The sequence below is a fragment of the Sinohyriopsis cumingii genome, chromosome 4 (genome assembly GCF_028554795.1).
Source record: "Sinohyriopsis cumingii isolate HCF-2022 chromosome 4, ASM2855479v2, whole genome shotgun sequence".
Taxonomy (NCBI): domain Eukaryota; kingdom Metazoa; phylum Mollusca; class Bivalvia; order Unionida; family Unionidae; genus Sinohyriopsis; species Sinohyriopsis cumingii.
Window position 1 is genome coordinate 142,253,017 of NC_142964.1, and position 22,624 is coordinate 142,275,640.

At 36.6% G+C, this 22,624-nt stretch overlaps 1 protein-coding gene across 3 annotated transcripts in view; it reads right to left on the reverse strand.

The window, feature by feature from the left end:
- LOC149802224 (dedicator of cytokinesis protein 4-like) overlaps window positions 1-22,624 on the reverse strand; it is a 365,588-nt gene that overhangs the window by 206,983 nt on the left and 135,981 nt on the right. For all 3 annotated transcript variants that reach the window (XM_089956651.1, XM_089956650.1, XM_089956649.1), the window contains 5 exons: window positions 14,475-14,572; window positions 13,662-13,766; window positions 10,190-10,290; window positions 2,716-2,797; window positions 537-592 (listed from right to left, as the gene is read on the reverse strand). In XM_089956651.1, coding sequence (XP_089812777.1) covers window positions 537-592; window positions 2,716-2,797; window positions 10,190-10,290; window positions 13,662-13,766; window positions 14,475-14,572 — 442 coding nt within the window. The remainder of the gene's footprint in view (window positions 1-536; window positions 593-2,715; window positions 2,798-10,189; window positions 10,291-13,661; window positions 13,767-14,474; window positions 14,573-22,624) is intronic.

Sequence of the window (22,624 nt, forward strand, 5' to 3'; positions counted from 1 at the left end):
GTATATGCTTTAATCTGTATGGATCCTAACATTGGTAGAGAGACCAATTAATCTCATGAGAACAAATAGTTGATATTCAGTTAGGGTTACCCTATGAATATGCTTTAATCTGTATGGATCCTAACAATGGTAGAGAAACCAATTAATCTCATGAGAAAGTAACTTATGTAACAAAGCATACTGCACACACACTCAATAAGCAGGGTAGATCCAGTCATTCTGCCACATAATGTGCTGGTAGATCTGGGTCTACATTGTTGGTTTTGAAATCATAAGTAGACCATACATCACAGACTCTGATATGCTTGTGCATTATGTAATGACAAAGCAGGGTCTACAATGTTGTCTGAAATCACAAGAATACCATATACCCTGATCTGCAAGCACATTATGTAATGACACAGCCTGGTCAATATTGCTGGCTTGAAATTACAATAACACAGACCCTGAAATGCTTGTAATGAAATATCTGGTCTATGTTGTACACACTTGGCAACACTTTAAACATTTGTGAGAACAAGCTTTGTTAAACTTACACTTTTATCTGGAGCTGCCTGGACTGGGCGATAAACTTCATCGTGTACCCCAACGTCTGAAACGAAATGCATTGATCCTTTAAAAAATGCACAGATCAAGTCTGTTATAGGATAAAATTAATGGTAAATTTTACTGTATACCCCAGAAGTCTGAAAATGATTCAAGTCTGTTAATGACATGCACATATCAAGTCCATCATATTATATGATAAAATTAATGATAAATTTCACTGTATACACCAGAGTCTGAAAATGAGTCAAGTATGTTAACGAAATGAACAGATCAAGTACATTATATTATATGATAAAATTAATGATAAAATTCACTGTATACACAAGGGTCTGAAAATGATTCAAGTCTGTTAATGAAATGCACAGATCAAGTCCATCATATTATATGATAAAAGTAATGATAAAATTCACTGTATACACAAGGGTCTGAAAATGATTCAAGTCTGTTAATGAAATGCACAGATCAAGTCCATTATATTATATGATAAAATTAAAGATAAAATTCACTGTATACACAAGGGTCTGAAAATGATTCAAGTCTGTTAATGAAATGCACAGATCAAGTCCATTATATTATATGATAAAATTAATGATAAAATTCACTGTATACACAAGGGTCTGAAAATGATTCAAGTCTGTTAATGAAATGCACATATCAAGCCCATTATATTATATGATAAAATTAATGATAAACTTCTTGAGACATTTAAACTTTGCAAATTAAAAACAAAAATGCAGTAAATCTGTAACATAGTTTTCATAATTTGCACTTGTTAGTATTATTGTGCGCAAAACCATAATGATTAGTTTTTGAAGAATTTCTAAACATTTTGTGACTTATAATACTTAAAAAATGATACATCTATAATCACAATGAAAAGCTCTACCACAACTATGCAGACCTGCCAAAGCCAACAAGACCTTCTCAGTAAGACAGCTGATACTTTTACACAAGTCAGGCTAATTTTCAGCAAGGTCTAATGACATATTGTGAAATGCTAATTGCATCTTTGAAAAGCGTGCAATCTGATGCAGTAATGACAACAATATGTTCAACTAAACACTTGGTAATGGATGCCTCAGCCTTCATGACCTCCAGTTCAGAGAAACTAGTTTTAAAACCAATGTAGGTCAATGATTCTATGCTAGATCTCGACCCGACATGTTCTTTATGGGTTTATTTCCCCCACGATGGGCAATCTCACATTGACAAGCCGTTAGTTTTCACTGTTGCCTTTCCTGCTTTAATTCCAAACAAAGTCTGGCATCTGAATATTCTTGTTTATAATTCTGTGCTGACTCTTTGGACCTTTAAAGAGGCTGAATTTCCCTTTTGTCTTCAATGTGTCTTCACTTGTTGGATGTACACAATATGATAACATAAAATCAAAAGCTTGATTGCTCAGGCATTTGGCATAAGATAAAGTGTCTGATTCCCTGCCCTAAAAGTGTCTATAAAGTAAGATTAGTCTGGTTCCTTGCCCTAAAAGTGTCTATAAAGTAGGATTAGTCTTGTTTCCTGCCCAACTCCACTGGGTCTAATATGACAACTAAGATTCAGACCAAACCTGGACAAGTCAATATCTGGAATTGACCACAACAATAGTATTTTCATATTTTTTGCTACTGTTCCAAAATAAGTCCATAGTTTAAGAATCATCTCAGTACATGACACAGGTAAACAGTAAGAGCTGGCAGATATACAACTATGTTTTTACAATGCAATACAAATAGTTCTTTAACTGTTACTTCAAAGATAATGTAAAAACTGGATAACAAGCATATATGCTTACTCTGCAAGTGAGACTAGTACGCATTCTTGCAAGGAAACATATAATACCAATGCGTTCATGATAATGATAAAAGTGGTTTACACTGTAAGCAATTCAGCCATGTACTGAAACATGTTTCAGCAAGACCCAATCCAAATAGCAATATACAAACCCATTAATCAGATATTAGATATCATAAAATTATAACTAAAATACAATTAAGTGATTAATAGATTAACAATTAAAAATAATAAATTAATAATGAAATCAATACTGAAACAAAATTCATCTGATTTCAATAGATCCATAATAATACCCAGGTTATAAGATGAGTAGTGGTGTATTCAGGGGCTTTATAGTGAGGGATCAGAAAATCTGTTGTCATGGATACTTACATGGAAAACTGAGACACTCTGTACCACATGGTTCCCTGAGATAGCTGTTCTCACAGTCTCTTCACAGCATGAAATAAGGTCACTGTAATGATGATAAGCTAATTATGTTTTTTTAAATTCTGTATTTACTAGACAACACAAAAAACTTGATGATGAAAAGTTGTGTGCGTGTGTGTGTGTGTGACTTGGATTTTTAATCTAGCTTTAACAATTTTTCAGTCATGTTGCTATACGATGTCTGCAGTGTGGCAGTTTATAGTGATGTCTAGCACTGAAGCATCATGCCGTAAACATGTAACATGATGTCCCACCCAGTTACATTATCCTGACACCAGGCCAACCAGTGTCACGGAATTGTGTATGAGTTATATCAATAAGTATATGTTGTCAAAAATGTACTCGGGTTTCATTGCCGCGTACAGTGTCACCAGAGGGTAGTATATTTTTTCGGCTCTAGTTATTTCGAAATCCTGAGCGAAACTCGGACCCCTGCATGTGCAAATTGCCGGCAGCAGGAAACCTAAGTACCTAGCTGTGCATATGTCACAGCTAGTGTACATATACAGCAAATTCTCTATAACTAAATTACATTATGCAGAGTCTTGTCAGAAAGCTTACCCCTTTACGGAAGCAAATCTCCAGCTGTAGAGGTAATGAAATTTTCTTTATTACTATTCATTTATATGACAGAATTGTTTTCATACTTTAGAAATTTTAGAACCTTAATTAATGTTTCAAAAAGACATATCTGCAAACATATTCATTGAATGCAGTAGCTAACGAGCAGGAAAAATATATTTATTCTAAATTCTACGGAGTCAATACCCAGGTTATACAACACCTTATTAGAAATACTATGGTCTGGTTTGAGTTAGCTATTTGTTGTAACTGAACAGACAAATTGATATTTAATTATACGCTGCATGCATTAAACGATTAATGGAATGGGTAACGAATTCATGTGCGTGCATGCGCAACATATATCAATGCAGAAGTCATATGTACTACAGTTTAGTTATTATAATTTTAGCTGCATTATACCTGCCTTGTACATGCCGCCATGTCTTATACATGCTGCCATGCCTTATAATGGTTTGATGTGAAGTCACAGAACTGTGTGGTTTCATGTGACGTATACGCTGTGTTATGGTGACATTGGATCGGAAGAGTATACTGGTTTTCTCGGTGTGAGGGACCAGGGCTTCATGACCATCGGGTCTGTAATTGATGTGAAGGCTCTCGAGGGATCCTTCAACAGACTGAGAGGAGCGGACCATGTGTGGGTGCTTCTCTGGCCATTGACTAGAGTGCATGGAACCGGAACATCTTGGACGTCAAATGGGGGCCACAATAGTTATATAGTGTTCCATGTTATTTCCACTATTGCATTTCATAATTTCATTCATTCCTATATCGTTATGTGAACGATTGATAGATTTGTAATTTCATTCATTCCTATTGCTATACTGTTATGTGAACAATCAATAGGTTCGTAATTTCATTCATTCCTATTGCTATATCGTTATGTGAACGATTGATAGGTTCGTAATTTACACTGCTTTTCAATATCATTTTATGAACGATACGTTCATAATTACATTCTTTACTAAATCGATATTTGAACGATACATTCAAGACTTTCTTTATATTGGGGTGTAGATGATTTTTATTTTGTTGATCGGTGGTATGAATTGACGTTAGTTTTGAAATTCCATTTGTTAAATTCATGGTTTGAGGTTTTTCTCATTCAGTTAATTGTTGTTGATAGTTCCATGTTAGGAACTTCATAATTTTCCTTATCTTTTTGTTTATAATGGTGTCAGATTTGTTAATATTTAAATTGCGTTTATAAATAAACATCTTGTAAACGCAGTTGCTTTTGGTGTCTTCCCTAATCCAATCCCAACCCGGATTCATCCTGTGACAACCAGTCCTAACACTAACCTCTTAATGCTGAGTGCCAAGTGTGGAAGCTGCTATTACCATTTTTGTAAGTCTTTGGTATGACTCGGCCAGGGATCAAACCCATGACCTCCTGCATCCGAGATGGATGCTCTAACCACTACGCCACCAGAATGGTTGATGAAAAGTTGTTTGAAGAAATTTTGGCTAGCTAATTATAGCACTCAAAAGTTACTTATGTACACCACTGCACATAAAATCACCAAGAAGAGGTCACTGTGTCTCCCACCCTCAAAATTTTGGGGACACTATTTTTATGGGACAAAAGAAAACAGTAGTATATAATGCACTAGTAGTGCTAAGAAAGGAGATAATTTTATTTGCTTTGACACCTTAACATTTTTATCCATTTTGTACTATCATATTTTCCTTGGACAACAATACAATAAACATTACTCAAGGAATGTATGAAAATCAATTTTTTGCATTAAAATATGTACTAGAAGTTATTACTCTGCTCACTGACAGCTTAATTCCATAATTCGATGAACAAAAGGTTGTGATGGTACAATGTCAGATTTACCATTGTTAATGGGAAACCAAGGCAGAGAAGATTGAGTAACAAGGGATATATCATGTCTTGCTCCAAGATGTAACTCCCTGATGTTCATGTAGAATGTAGTCTAGGTCATTGATATTGCCACAATGGAGGTAGTCCCAGTCTACTGATCAAGTGAAACCACAGGGAGTAATGCTGAGTTCAACTGGAAGTGCAGTGTCTTTGTAGGGGAATTGCATGAACTTTCTGGAAGCCATTTGACAGGGACAGGAAGATATGATGAGTAACCACCTGTCTTTCAGGACAAATTACTTTAAAGATACTGATTGCACAGACTCTCTCCTGGACATCAGGGGCCCCGAGTGACCGAGTGGTCTAAAGTGCTCTCTGTTACGGATCACTGCCATCTCACCTCTGTCTGCGTGGATTCGAGTCTCAGATTCGGCCAATGTGGGTATGTGAGAAAGCTTGCCAGTAGCTTCTCGAGGGTCGGTGGTTCTTTCCGGGGATTTCCCTGGTGCTTACTCCACCATTAATACTGGCCGCCATGTATAGCCTCTCGTGTGCTGAAAAATGGCGCTAAACCCTACAACAACAACAAATAGTGTACATCATTTTGAACCTGTCATGGCGTTTTGTCATGAACCAAGGGGCATAATAAAATAATTGAGTGTGCTTAGGTCAATGAAAGGGCAAGAGTTTAGCAGAAGGAACCCTGGACAAAGGAGGAGGTGCTCTGAAAGAGATACCAAGTCCCTCAGAAACCATTTGTCATTTGTCTTGTCCCATTCAGCAAAAAGAATTGGAGCCTTCCTGCCATCAGTATCTGTGATAAGGGTAGTGTGAAGATGATTTCATTTCTGAGATAGGAATGCTCTCGTAGAGAGAAACGATGGTGAAAACGATTGCCCTTTCTCTGCCTCTTGTCCACTTTTGTTTGGGAGAACTGTGGTTTTTCAATGGTTGTAGATTTGGTAGGACTGCTTGTCACAAACTTCCCTACACTCAGATACCTGAGATAGGTAGGATAAATAATTAGGACAGGTGCCAATCACTCAAGTAACAGAGACTAAAATAAGACAAACAGTGCAAACTACACAAATAATATAGTATTTATTAATATATGACACTAATATTGCATACACTCACACATTCCAACTAGCACTACCTCTCATGATGATAATGGAATGAGTAATGACATAATGAGGTTAATAAAACTAATTCAGTTTTCTTTTCTATTATTCAGTTCTGTTATTACAGTGTAATGGGAACTCACCAATGTCAAATTTTCCCATGTGTATTTTGATTCATATATCAAACAATAGATCTGAACCTTGAATTTTGCACAGTTTATGGATAAGACATTGTAATATATATGTATTCAATATGAATTATCATCTAAAAGTGGCCACATTAATTACTGTTTTCTTGTACCATAATTCAACATAATACCTTTGCTTTCTGTGCTTACATTTTAAGCTTTCACCAATGCTGGCCAGAATGCTTGGTGAAGTCTGTCTTGTGGATTCGGTGAACACTTAATTCTGACTGTCCCTCTATCTCTTACTGCTTTTTTTCCAAAATTAAATTCAATTTATACATAGTGACTTGCTTTTAAGCACAGCATGGGTATCATGTAGGAACACATGCTTTTCCTTAAACATGCATTGTCAGTATTACTCAGTGAGCACATTTTTTGTTCACTCTTGGCAACATGCTATGATAAAACTGTCAATTTGATGTATTTGTGTGACACTACTTGCCAGTGGTTTATGTCCTGGGGCATCCTTGCATTCTCAATGTTGATTGCCTTTAAAATCCCTCTTTTGAGGTAGGAAAATTGGACACCTTGGTGGCCTGTTTGCAGATTTATGTCAACCTGACCATGAAAGAGACTAATTAAGGCTGCGAGTGTAGTTTGGCCTTATGATGGTCTTAAGAAATGTTGAAGTAAAGAGCACTGTATCTCATTCCACCAGTTGTAAGTCTGTAACTGCTGTTATAGAATTGGCCATGGTATGTTGGGTAGCTCTGTTTAAGACATGGGCCCCTCTGGAAACAGATTCCCATGCATGTCCTATGAGATTCAGGGGTTGCAGAATATATAGTGTTCTGCTTGTTGAAATATCACCATAGATACTAGATCCATCATGGAGCAACAAATGCTGTGCATCATTAAAAGACTTTCAATCCATGTGTACAAAGTATGGCTCTGTCATCCCCATAGCTGCAATATCTTGGATGACTGCTGAGATATCCCAATGGAAAACTGGTGTGTGGGACTTGTAGAACCCCCAACTAAAGCGCAAGGGAAGGCATCTTTGCAAGAACGAGAGATGCTTGGGTCTAGTAATAGATGATAAAAGCAGCCCAGAATGTCAGGAACTCTGCCAGACAATGGAAGTTATTTGAAAGAAGATTCTACCTATTTAGTCAATAATCGTTTACAGCTGGAACTAAAAACAGGCAGTTTCTGCAGAGGGAGGAGGAATGCAGAAGAATTACAGTGGCAGTCCCGGGTGGAAAACTTTTGTTAAAGCCCATAAAGCTGAGTCTTCATGCTTCAAGTCACGATGAGAGACATGCGAGCCAGTTTCATCATCTATGGATAAATGTATTGAAGCCAACATCTCTTGTACTACCTGCAAAGTAGCTGGACAAGAATGTTGAAGATGGTGGCTCACAGAACATCCTGAGTTTGATAAGATGACTTCCAAGCTTTTGCTAAGTGGCAAAACCTTCAGAACAAAGTGAAGCAATATCTTTTGGATACTGAGGCACTAAGCTGGACATCATATCCAGGGAGTGCCAAGCAGCACTATGCAGGTTAGACTGATCCATGAGAGTGCCTGTATAACCTGGATTCATGGAACTGGACAGAGCTTGTTCTTCTGGTGGCTGATACTGTATGATCGACTGTGGTCATGATACATTATGATCAGAGGTATATGGCCAAATCCTGAGTCATCATAGAATGGGACCATATTGGTTGTCAAAAGGTTGCCCAGTTTTAGAGATTCAGATATGGTATGGGAAATTGATCCATGTAGCCAGTCTGTAATTCTGATATGTGTTATGATAAATGAGACTGTTTGTTTGCCATCTATCTTGCTCTCCAGCAAGTGATATGGTGTCGAATCCTAGCCTGAAAACTGATGACGTCCTTGTCCCTCAAGGTGTGCTTCTATGCCTTCCTCTTTAGTTCCCCTGCAACTGTCACCCATTGACTTTTGTCCATAATATAAAAGACTGACATGTATTCATTGATTGACAACTGGAGTAAATTTTGCACATGTAGCATGGCTATCATTCTGGTATTGCCCACGGTTAAAATCTGTAAGACAAAATGGAGCAGACAATATATACAGGTGTAGCACAGCATCCATCCTGCTTTACAAACTTCAGTGTATGTGCAGAGCTACACACCATGAGAATTACCTATAAAAAGGCACAGCATGTGGCTGCCCATACAGATACAATATTGTAGCATCACTATTAATACATATGAACTGGATGTTAAAATATAAATTCTAATATGACTTACCTGTAAGAAAAATAAGGCCAATTGACAGAGACCATACAGCAATATAATTGAGTTTTCTATAGTACACTCCATATATGCACATAAAATTGCAATGATGCATCATTATTGACACTTACAAAGTGGATGCTATAATATAAATTGTAAGACAAGAAAAGGCCAAATGATGGCCTATACAGGTAAAACAACAGACTGTCATGTATATAACAAAGTGGATGCTAAAACTAGATTAATTTAGAAAACTTACCTGTATGTATCCAACTGTTGCAGACGTAATAAAGCAATATTATACATGTTTTCTAAAATTACACACCAGTCCTGCACATATTTAAATACAGCTATAACATGTGACCTTGATGGTCCATGCAGGTACATACCAAGGCACCTAAGTGCATGAGGATGGCAATGTGATGACACTGAAAAGACTGAATATTTGTCTTCAGAAAGAAAAATCAGAAAAGTTGGAAATTTATAAAAAGAGTATACTTCCCTTCAAGCAAAACACTCTCCAATTTACTTTACGGCATAAAACTTACAAAGTGCTAGCATGTGGATTGCAAGGTCTCTCTGTCTGTAGAAAGCATGCTACTTGGCTCAAGCAGAATTAGTAACTAAAGAAGTCATGGGATTTGGTGTCAGTCCTTGTATCAAGGGGGGATCACTCTATTTAACTGACACCCTGGTGGGCAGATAACTTTTACCTTTTCAGCTAAAAAGTTTTTGCCTGGGAGGTCTGGATTTACGAGGTGTTATGATTAGATAACATATTTAAAGAAAATATATTGTTATTAAACACCCATGTAAACTTAAAATTCTGACAAAGTGTTTAGGAATCGCAGTAGCTCAATAGATAGAGTGTCAGGATCCTAATCTAAAGGTCAAGGGTCTGTATGTATCTCCTTGGGAAAGGCACTTAGCTCCCATTTCCTAAGAACAATACAAACAATGTGTTAATAGGCTATTAAAACCAATCAAACAACCTACATTTATAGTGTTTAATAAGACTGATCCATTCTGTTCCCATACAGCTTATCAAAATTGGAACTTCCCTGATGTCTGTGAATGGATATTATTTGATACAATGAATCAAGCCTTAATATGAATCTCCCAATTTTGAATTCCATTCCAACTTATAACTTAATAGTAATGTTTTCATGAAAAGTGAATGCCTTGCCACAATGTCTTAAAACTCTAAATGCAACACTTAACCAGACAGATGGACACATGTGTACTGGTGTATGAACAGAAAAGGGTATCACTATATGCCCCTACCAGTTATGGTGAACCAGCAGATCTGGATCTCTTGAGTCTGTTAGGAGTAATCAGTAGAACAAACAACAACGGCCTGAACTGCAGGCTCATTATACTATGGCAGATTAGGATCTATGATGTTTGCAGTTAGACCCAACTTATAAGCAAGTATACACAGTATGTAGTTTTGTTTGTATTCCAAGTTACAATAACATCCCTACCTATAAACAAGAGTGGAGGAGAACCCATCTGTAAGGTAAGCTTCTAAAACAGGCTGGAAATTCTCAAATCGGGAATGTTGTAATAATGTGAAGATATGTACCTGAAATAAATAAAAAAACAATGTTATTAACACATATAGATTATTAAATTTGCTATGAAAAATATGTGTCTGGACAAACTGGTTAGTTGTGGCCATCATTCTGCCAAAAAGTCCACACATTGGTAATGCATTGAAAAATTCATTCTTAAATTTCCAATACTGCAATTCTGGTTATCCAACAATTAGTGGGATCACTTGAACTGGGCTTCTGGATCCAACATAATGTCTATAAGCCTTAACAGAAAATTATTCCTTATTTCTTTTTAATAAACATTTGGAGACAGTATTTGAGTAAGCTCATTTTTACAGTCCCACCTAAAACAAACAAAAAATCATTTTTATCACTGATATAGTCAAATCCTGTCTGCATTAAATGATGGTGTGTGTGTGATTTGGATTTTTAATGTAGCTTTAACAATTTGTCAGTCACATCATTATGACGTCTGCAGTGTGACAGTTTATAGTGACGGCTAGCACTCTGGCATCATGAAACAAACATGTATCATGATGTCCCACTAAGTCACATTATCCTGACACCAGGCCAACCAGTCCTAACACTAACCTTTTAATGCTGAGCACCAAGCAAGGCAGCTGCTAGAGTTTTTATAAGTAATTGGTATGACTTGGCTGTGTTTGAACCCATGACCTCCCACATCCAAGGCAAACACTCTAACCACTAGACTATCATTAAATGATGATATTATTATGAATGACTGCACAGACTTTTGTCATTTCCTACTGCAAACTGACTGTGCCCATGTCACATGACCAAAAGGTGGAAGCTAGAGACAACAAGACATGGTGACCTGTTGAACTAATCAATGACAATGTTTCCTTCTGGAGAGTTACAACACTAATAAAACCAGTCAGGGACCTGAGGCTACAAGATCACCCCAGCAGATTGAATGTAACACCTGCCACCTTCACATAGGCAGCTTCTTTTCCTGTCATGTCGTCAATAATTATATAAAACTTAGCCGACTTAAACAGGTGACATGATTTAACAGAAACTTTGGAGTTTCAACCTACTGAGATTAAACTGTACTGGATTTACTAGATAATCTAAAATTTAGTAAACAATCTTTCATATCAACTTCATTTAGTAACTACTGTAAATCGTAACTTCAGGATACAAGTCTCATTTGTTGTAATTCAATTGGTGTTAATAACTTCTGACCATGTTATGTACAGAATAGCAATATAGTGAGAACAGCAGTCTATACTAAACTGTAATACATCAAGAACCATGTATGTATTGAACATCAGTATAGCACATATGATTAAATTTAGTCAAATAATAATGTTTTAAGCAATAAAGGAAACAAAGATACAATACTAAAATGTATTTCGTTTTCTCCCAACATACGTTAAAAATTTAATAAACCAAGTAAGACAGCTTAATTTTTTGGTCAACGAGTCCAGGGCAAAACGATCTAAAATTATAGAGTGGAAAGGAAAGTGTACTGCGAAAATTCAATATATAACACTGCCACTGACCATGATATGTGTTGTTGTTGTTGTTGTGGTTGTAGGGTTTAATGCCATTTTTCAGCACAAGTTTGGCTATACATGGCAGCCAGTATAAATGGTGGAGGAAGAACCTGGGAAGACCCCAGAAAGAACCACCAACCCACAAGAAGCTACTGGCAAGCTTTCTCACATACCCACACTGGCCAAACCTGAGACTCTAACCCACGCAGACAGAGGTGAGATGGTAATGATTCGTAACAGTGAGCACTTTAGACCACTCGGCCACTCAGGGCCCCAAACATGAAGAGAAGATACCCAAGGTGGTACACACCACACCTGCTAATAATGACATACCAAGCTGTGCTCCTTAACCTTAATCTCAAACAGCTTTTACGATTTTAAAGCAGACAGGAATGTGTAATAAAAACACAAAATATTAAGCATGACCTTTACCTTGCAGGTAGTATCCCCAATGTTACACATGACAAATTTTATACGAATGGTGTATAACTATAACTTTCATTCTTAATCCAAGCGTTACTTTTATTAAAATGTCCCTCCGAAAAAATATTTTGCTCTCACTTATAGCAAAATAACACCACTATAAAACCATTAACTTAAGATACTAATTATCTTAAGATTAAAGAAAATAAAATATCTGAATTAAAAAACAACCCCACCCTATAAAAAATAAATTGGTCATACCTTAGAGTAGATGAATTTGCTATGTGTATGCTATGTTACTTGTTGCATAAGAACTGTAACTAAAGTGGTATGATTATAGCTGATTATAACGTCATTGTGATGGCATCAGAGAGCTTGTTTATAAAAGCAGGAAGTGATGACACTGAAACCTACAAATATACCAGATACACTATTGATAAAATATGCAGGAAAATGTAGAGTGAGATGTTAATTGCCTTGCAATATATTTGCCAAAAATGGACAGTAAACATAAAATACACTTGCTGAAGACATGGAAATATTTAGTGGACCTGATAACCTACATAAACTTCAAAAAACAACTGTTCTCCTAAAAATCTTGCAGTTTTTAAAAAAAATAAATGAACTTTAACACCTTAACATACATTTAGTATGATCTGGCACAAATATCTTTCACATAAGTGCCATTCTGTCAGACATGTGATGAAAGGCTCATTAATATTCAAAACTACTTTGTGACAAACATCTGTTTTGTAAAACAAATAATTTTGTCATGAAAAATAAAAACACGTTGTTAATACCATTAAATTTGTTTCAAGATTACTCTGGAGTTTCCATATATTCCATACTGACAGAAACTAAGTACTGGTACAGTGAAGAAGAACAGTAGTGTGTACCACCAGAAAAAATACCATGGTAAACTGGTATACTGGTTATGCAGTGCACCCCAACCCAATTCATACACAACAAACCTTCAAATGATAATGTATAAGCATACCATGTTTCATCCCTTAATGTCAAACAGCATTAAAGTTATACAACAGACGGGAAAGTGTAATGAAAACAAACAGCGAACCATGACTTTGAAAACAGGACCCCTAAGACAAGACACAACTTCTAGTGATGACGTATTACTATACCAAGTTTCATCTTTAAGACACAAATGGCTACAAAGTTATTGAGCTGATGGAAAAGTGATGTAAAATAGAAATGCTGATGAAAAAGTGATGGAAAATAGAAATGATGAACCATGACCTCGTCCTTGAAGATTATATCACCATTGTGGCATACAACACACCTTCTAGTGAACATGTCCAAGATTATATGAAATGTCATCTCAAGCAGCTTTAAAGTTATAGAGGGGAAGGGAAAGTGTGGTAACTGTATGGACTGAGATGGATTGATGTATGGTTACTACATTACTCAGTTTTCAGATGTACATTTCAAAGGAGACTCACCAAGGTTTTGAAGACTCTTTGGTTCAGATCCTTTACTGTGACTGAAATGTTCGGAGACTGGTAGCTAAACATACTAAACAAGGAGTCTAGAACATCCTGAAGAAACTGAAAAAGCAGAGCATTAAGACAACTTTATCATCTCAGATTTCTACAATTCTACTGATTTAATATATTATGAAAACAATGTTTCTTAAGATTTGTCACTATCTGGTTGCTTATCAACAATGTCTGTCCAATATCGAAGGTTTCCTATGACTGGACACTTTGTGTCAAATTTGATCACATTCTTCAATATTTTTTATGATAAATATGTATAAATCTTTTTCTAGCTTTAGTCATGGCAGTATATGTGAAGGCAAGAAGATGTCATTTATATAAATGTGAATGGCATTCAAGCTAAGATATTTTCTATCAAATTTGGCCAAATTCTGCACATCTACAGTTTTAGGTTTAAACTATGGTTCAGAAACATGGATGTGTTTGTGGTAACTGATTTCTCTAAAATAACTCATTTAACAAACGCTACTAGACCAGTCCAGGCTGTCATGACTATTATAAGTTATTATTACTGCTGCATATATAAAGTGTGAAAAATTGTTGTTGTTGTTGTTGTTGTGGGGTTTAACACCATTTTTCAGCACATGATAGGCTATGCATGGCAGCCAGTATTAATGGTGGAGGAAGAACCTGTGAAAACCCCGGGAAGAACCACTGACCCATGAGAAGCTACTGGCAAGCTTTCTCACATACTCACATTGGCTGTGAGAAATTGTACAATCAAACAACAATAATAATTTTTAAACCTATACTCACCTTCACAATTTCATCACCTGGAATGTTTTCCAACTGAGCAAGGTTCTCCATCAATCTTTTCTCATCTTGCTTCCAACTGAGAATCCCAAGTAAGTCACCTTAAAAAGATATTTCCAGTCAGCAACATTGTAAATGAAGAAAAGGATTCTGCAAAACATGTCCCACCTAAGAACAAAGCTACGATGTTTGGTAAATTACTTCAAAAGACTCTTTAAAAAAACTGACTTATGTGGACACTGTTGATTTTCGTAAACTCCCTTCTGCAACAGCCATCACGTCTTGATAGGTCATGCCAATGTCTTGCTCTATGCTGATGCAGAAACACAACTTTGAACTCTAAATATTGGAAACATAATGGAATTTAATTTAGACAAAATCAAAGTGATGCTGATAAGATAACTGCTAAACAAAGCTGTAACAGAATTAAAGATAATATTCTCACTAACTGTATGATGAGGCAGGAGCTATGAGAAAGCAAGTCTTATATAATAGCTGATTGATGGATGTAGATGACAGAAACTCAAACTTGATGAGTTAAGCCATGTCAACACCCAGGGAAGATTCCATTTTAAGAATAATGTGAGTGAGATTGCTCTCAATAAATTGAAATTGGACATCAAGTCAGAAACATCCTTGAGGCATCCAATAATGTGTCATTCATGATGTCAGAACATGTCTGAGATCATGGAATAGTATCCCTTTATAGTGATGGGGGAATAACTTGCAGCTTCAATGAGAAAGAGAAAGAAGTTGGGCAAATGACAAGTGGAGGAAGACAGTGGTTTAACATCACTAATGTGACACAAGCCATTAAAAAACCCTTCATTTCCCTTTGTATCCATTCAGAGTGGGGTGGGGGGCTTTCTAGCTGTTGCAATCTTTACCACAACTGAAGATCCAAACTCCTTTTCATGCAAGGTATCCCTAACAAGTGTCAGAGCGAGGGAGGAGTTTCTCTGGACATAGATGGAAGAGTGGCAATCTAGACTGCTTGAGCAATTTGGGGATCACCATGATTTTCCAGGCTATGTCTGATGCCAAGGAGATCAGATTGATGATCAAGGATTTTTCCAGGCAAAGAGGGTCTTATCAGAACTATCTGGCAGTTCATGTCCATCACTATCTGGACTATTTCTGGTATTAGGACAGATGAAGGGAAGGTATAGGCCAACATTCCCTCACAGCTGACTGACAGAGAATTGATGGCTCATGCTTCTGGGTCCAGAAAAGGCAGGATGAATGTATAATTTGTTGTTCCACCTTGCTGCAAAAGATCATTGGGCAGCCCCATAGGGTGCAAACCAAACTGAATGTGGAGAGATGGAGAGACCACCCTTTATGCAGAATATGTCCTCTCCTCAACAAGCCAGTTAAATTACTGACCCATCCGGGTATGTGGCAGACCTGAATATTTATCTGGTATGGGGCACACCACTGAAGGTATTCTCATAACATGACACAAAGGTCTTGTGATTTTGCCCCTCCATGTCTGAAAAGGTATGTGACCACTAACGAATTGTCTGACAGTATTAGGACTGTACATCCATGCAAGTGTTCTGCCCAATTGGTGGATGCACGGAGGATGGATTTCATTTACATGAAGCTGATTTGAAGAGCCAGTTCTTGACATGTCCCCTTGCCAATGACTGTTTTAAAGTCTGGTAGCAAGTGTGCTCCCCAACCACTAACTGGCATCTATACAAATTTTTATTTCTGGTTGTGGAATTTCAAGGGGTATTCCTGCTGCAAGCCATATCCTGTCTTCCCACCAGAGAAGGAAGTTATTTGACATATATCACTATCATAATATTCTGATCTAGATAACCTGTGACAGGTCACTGCTGGGATTGAAAAGGTCAATGTAATATGTGCATGTAAGGTGGCCAAGGTGTAAAAAATCTGCTGCCACACTGAACAGGCCAAAGAGTTAAAGAAACTCTCTTGCAAAGATAAATGTTTTGTTTGAAATCCTCTCCTATGCATGAATGATATTTTGATATATTTGGGAGGTGTGTAAGGAATTCCACAATTCATTTAGCCAATCACATTACATTAGGAATATTAGCTTGCTACCATGTGAATCCAGTCCTGCTATAACAGCAAAAATCTTTCTTAGAGTTCAATAAATAAAGGGAAAAAACTCTTACACATTACTTCCCCTTTGCAGTGCCTGGTGTTGCTTATTTTAAGCTGAGTGAGATACTAATGAGAATTTTTGCATGCCGGGGTGGTTGGGAGGGATTTTAAGTTATGTGATTGGGTAAGTATTCTTGGAGGAATATAATTTACTTAAAAATTTGCTATCTCCTTCGAATACATTCCCCAATCACACAAGTTACGAAAAAAAGTAGTAGGAGGGGATGCTAAGCATCTGACCTCAACCTCAGTTTACCTTCTAGGGAAGAATAGCTGAAGTCCCCATGTGAATAATAATCTGTTTTCCTAATTACTTAAGCAACACAGCATGGAGTCAATTGACCTGTGACAATAACATACAGTTAAGAAGAGGCATACTGAAGTCTTCTAAATCTACAAAATTTCACTGGCGAATCCAGCAAAGCTATCAGGCTGTGTTGATTAATCTAGTTGGGTATGGTGGCTATCTGTGCTGCTGCTACTGAACCTACCAGATTTAAGGCTTGCCTCTGCATGGCTAAATCTCTGATACAAAGGCTTGAGAAGGTTAACTCTGTATACCAGTCAACAGCTTCTATTATATCCTGGATCGAAATGTTGCATTTGTACACGAGGCTCAGAGATTCTGAGAGGGTAATCTTCATGAGGTGACTCTGATCTGGTGAGACATCAGAGTACACAGAGCATACAACCCACTTCAGCCACAAAGCAAGGGCTTGAGGGGAGATGTCCCTTGTTTCGGCTCACAGCAGAAGGAAGAGACGTTGGAATGTGCCACAACATTTCTCTCTAAATTTCAAGTAGTGCTTGTGAGCACAAACAGGATCTTGTATGCCTACTGCTCTCAGCCTGTTAATGGAAGACAGCAAGTGAGTGGCGACTCTTTGGTTACCGACAGAAGGTAACCTATTTTGGGCTACAAAGCCTGGTTGTGTCAAGATAATCAAGGAACCCTCCAACCTGAAAAAAGTTTGGGCGAATATAAAGGTGCATGCAGCTCATTTATGTGGGAGCTAAAGATACCGGGAGACATCATTTGTATGATAGTGACTTTAGCAAAGTGTGGACTGGAGGTTCTAAAACCCAGGATTAGTTCCATTTGGAAACAGAGTGAGTGATTGGTTGATTGTGACCATGAAGGTCTAAAAGATCTAAATTCAAGACACTAAGATCCCCATAAATCATAGTTGGCTGGACTGATTTAACAAAATGATCCTCATGTTGAAATGGTCAGACAGCCAGTGATGGCTGGATGGCCATTGACGGTGCGGTTTTATTATGCCTTAGATCCAATATATCTCGTACCAACCACATGCGTCCTGACTTATAGGCCTGAAGACCATGCTTGGACATGCAGGGGAGATTTATGCCCACTGCGCTGCTTAAAATTGGGAAACAATCCCCCAATAAGTCGGAAATGCAAGCAATGAACTGATCGGCTGGGCCGTCTTCTCAAGTCGTCTCCTGTCTTGACAGTCAGTGATGGCTGCCTGTACAGAAATTTCTCATGGATCCATATGGAATACTTCACGAATCCATATGGAAGAGATATGGACTGAAAAACTTATGGAATCAGACAATTTATTCCATATGAATTCCATAAATACTTCACAGCAAGTGAAAATTCCATATGGAATAAAGTTGCAACTTTAATCCATAAGCACTTTTTTCCATATGGAAAGCAGGCTCATGTGTTATAGTATCAGGGAAAATATTCTCTGAAGAATTAATAACCTAAACTATCTGATTCAAATAAAAATATTGGTGGGAGTTAGAGTACATGTATATGTCACTGTAGCTAATGTGGAAGGATGAATATATACTCATATAAATTTGAAGAAAACACATGCATGTCAGTTTTCTTTAACCCTATAGCTACTACAGCTGTTGTGCAGTTTCACTACTGCTGAGTGCTATCATATCAGTTACTGAGACTACTGACTGAGAGGCTGGTTCCTAGGCTGAATACTAGAGCATCATCAAGGCTGACCATAGAAACTCACAATGAAAACATGGTTACATTTATATTCATTATTTCATTAGTTTTTGCTGGATTTCAGTGAAATAAAAAACAGCTTACCTTGTATAGTGTCTGTTTTTCATATATTTCCACTTTATATTGCAAAGTTGAGAGTGGTACCTCTCAAAACAGTCATTATCCACACATAAATGACGATGTATATTCCAAAATATGCACATATCTCTGTGATGCTGATTTCATACCATTTCAGCCTCAGGTCTTGCTTTTGGTCCCCCATTTGCTTGACATAATCATTTGTTTCTTTCCCAAGCATTTTCACCAGACATTCAGGAAAAAACTTGAGAAAAAAATCGTTCTCACTGCTTAGTCCAAGCTTGATTGTTGAACCAACGCGAGAATCAAAATCATCGATCTCGAACACAGTGAGGTCATAACTCCATAGTGCAAGTGGGATTATGTCCACCTCGTCATCCAATTAAAAATCAATTGCATCTGGTGTTGAAATGGGACTAATATCAATATCCAATCCATTTTCTAAGAATGATCCATTAAACTCTTCTATATCACTTGCACTGAACCATTTAAAGTTGCTCTATCTGAATCAGAATCCATCTTTGTTTATCTCAACTACACGTGTTTCGTAAAGTGCAGAAAATCCCAACAGTGTGTCTAAATTTAAACTGCTTTCACACTTGTATCAAAATGTTGAGTAAACAGTTCTCTCATTGGTTATGATAATCAAAAATATGTAAACTTCTGTGCTTTCAACTGATCAATGTTTAGTTAACATAGCAGTCATGTCCACATAGATGCGACACTGGGGTTTCAAGTACTGCTGAACTATACACACAAAAGTGACACTGGGGTAGTAAACTAGACTTATCAACACTGCACATATGCATCAGTGGGGTTCAGGAGCTATTTACAGGTGATGCTTAGATGCGGTAGTCATAGCTAAAGGGTTAATTTATTTTCACACAATGTTTAACAACAGGCAAAGACATGACCAAAAAAGGTAGAGAAAATGTTAACATATCAGAATATTAATATCTGGTAGTACAAGCATAGATGAATCTTTGGACTTCGAAAATTTGGTGCAAGGTGGATTTTAGACTTGATGTTTACTCTGAAAATTTTGTTTTGGGCTTCCTATTAAAATATGCTCTACAAAAATTAACCCCAATGAAAATGTGACTGAAATTTCAGCAAAATCATAGTGAACATTTTTTGACATTCACTCAACTGTCCTTTTTTCACTAAAACTATGGTATTTTAGGAGATTCTACCAAAATGTCTGAAAATATCATTGAAACTTTGTGATTGAAAAATCACTGACTCTGCCAACATTTCTGAAAATATTATTAAGAATTTGTGATTGATATTTCACCGAGAGTTTTTCAAAAATTCTGAAAATATAGTGATACTTTGTGACTGTAATATCAATGACATTTCAATAACAAATATCAATAAGATATAATAGAATTTAGTTTTTTGTTTCTTGTACAATCTGAATGATTTTCAGCAACAATTACATTTCCTGTTTCTGATAGCTGTAATTTTATTGTTCATATTGGGCACAATAACTTCTTTTCACATCTTTCCTTGTTATATTTCTTTTTCAAACTTTTGTTATTGTTGTTGTTGTTGTTGTATTTAACTTCAATTGGATTTAACTGGACTCCAAAAAATTTTCTTATTTTCCGTTTTAAAACAAAATTTCGCTTTTCTCCTGACCTGAATCTGATTTTCCTTGATATGGACCCTTTTTAATATCGTATCCGAAACTTTTTTTTTTAATCATGGTCTATTAGGTCCCATTTCACAACGAGCTTTCTAATAAGTATTTGCTGGGTTTAACAGATGATCGCTGTAAAGAGCTTTCTGATTGGTCAAAATTTTGTACTTGCCCAATGAATCATCACATAACGGAAACTGATGAGAATGAGCATATTTGCTAAACATGGCGATTCAAATTTTTGAGCCAGACACAAGTTTGAATAGCCATTTGAAAAATGTGTGGCAATGAGAATAGCTTGATGGAAAGTCAATGGGAATGTAACTGATATCAATCTGCATGAAAAATGAATGCCAGGACTAGCATTTTGCTTTGTGTGCCATAAAGAGCTTTACAGTAGCGGCTAATGTGCTAAATAAGACAAGTAATTGAACCAGGATGGTATATACCTCCAAGCTGATTATCTTCCAGAATTTAAGGAGGGACAACATATAGATCACTGGTGGGAATTGTTGCCAGATACCCATGTCTATCAAAGATAGCCAAATCTTTATGGAGTTTTCTTGGCTCACAAGTAGAATCATCCTTCAATATCATGAGTAGTATTATTGTGTATATTATCACAATATTCTAGGTGTGTTGGAATTCAGTGTAAAATAAGAGTAATTATATCATGATAAACACTTGCCATGGCTGCTTATGGAACAAGGACTAATTTAAGAGACCACAACAGCATCATAGTTTGTACATTAATAAAAAATCACAGATAGATAACAGATAGAAGGCCTCAAGGTAGATTAGTTCTGTAACCGAGTTATCTTCTCTAAATAAAGTCATTATTATTATTATTATTATTGTTATTAACTCCCATATCTCTTGCCTTGGATCTCATATAATTACAACATCTGTATAATTTTTTTCATGTACACTGAGATATCACCTTGGTTAATAAAATCCTGTTTAATTCATATCCATTTTTTATTTGAAACCTTTTGAAATGTCTGAAAAACTACTGAAACTTCAGTACCATACTATATAATGATCAAAATTTTAGTGAAATCTCACGAAAGTTTTAGTAAACTTTCACAGAACTTTCAAAGAAATGTTAGAGATTCTGCCAAAAAAATTTTCAAACCTCACAAATAGTTGAGTGATTAGTTAGTGAGATCTCACCACAATTTCAGTGAAAGTTTTGGTAAATATATTTGTGATGTTGTTGTTGTTGTATGTTTTAACGCCATTTTTCAGCACAAGATAGGCTATACATGGCGGCCAGTATTAATGGTGGAGGAAGAACCCAGGAAATCCCCGGAAAGAACCACCGACCCTCGAGAAGCTACTGGCAAGCTTTCTCACATACCCACATTGGCTGAATCCGAGACTCAAACCCATGCAGACAGAGGTGAGAAAGTTTTGGTAAATATATTTGTGAAAACTCACCAAACTTTCAGTGAAATGAAAAAGACTTAAGTGATGCCATCATGGATTAGGTTTTGTTTGCAAGAAAGAAAATGAGAACAAGAAATTCCTAAATCTTATTTGATAATGACTGTCAAAATAAAATTTATGATCCATTTTAAAAATTATTGTGAATATTTATCATTGATTCTCAATAATGTCTAAGAATCATTAGGCAGTTTAATAAAAATCTGAAACAGATATTTTTATGGTTTAGGCAGAAAGCGCATAAAAAACCTGTCTGAAATCTGCCTCAAGACCTCCTGGAAAATTTCGTGTGGGATGGGCTATTACCAAATTCCATATGAACTATTTACAAATTCCATATGGACCATTTACAAATTCCATATGGTATATTTCCAAATTCCGTATGGACTATTTACAAATTCCATATGGATTATTGACAAATTCCATGTGGAATTTTAATTTTATTCCATATGGGCAATCTACAGCTCTCATGGACTAATTTGTATATTCCATGGGATTTTCCATGAGGAGTACGTAAGGAATCCATATGGATAAACTGAAACCCATAAGAGTAGTTCAGCTAAATAATAATAATGTCCATATGGATATTTCTGTAAAAGTATGTATGGATTCCATATCCAGTCCATATGGAAAATTTCGTACAGGTGGACAGCCAGTAACTGTGCAGTGGTATAAAGAGATGGATCCAACTGATCCATACCAACCCCATGCACCCTGACCCAAAGGCCATGCTCAGACATGCAGGGAGACTTAAGCCGAATGGGCTGCCAACTTATGCCCAATGGGCTGCCAACAACTGGGGTATACTCCCCAATGAGTCGGTACAGCAAACAATAAACCATATGTTGTCTT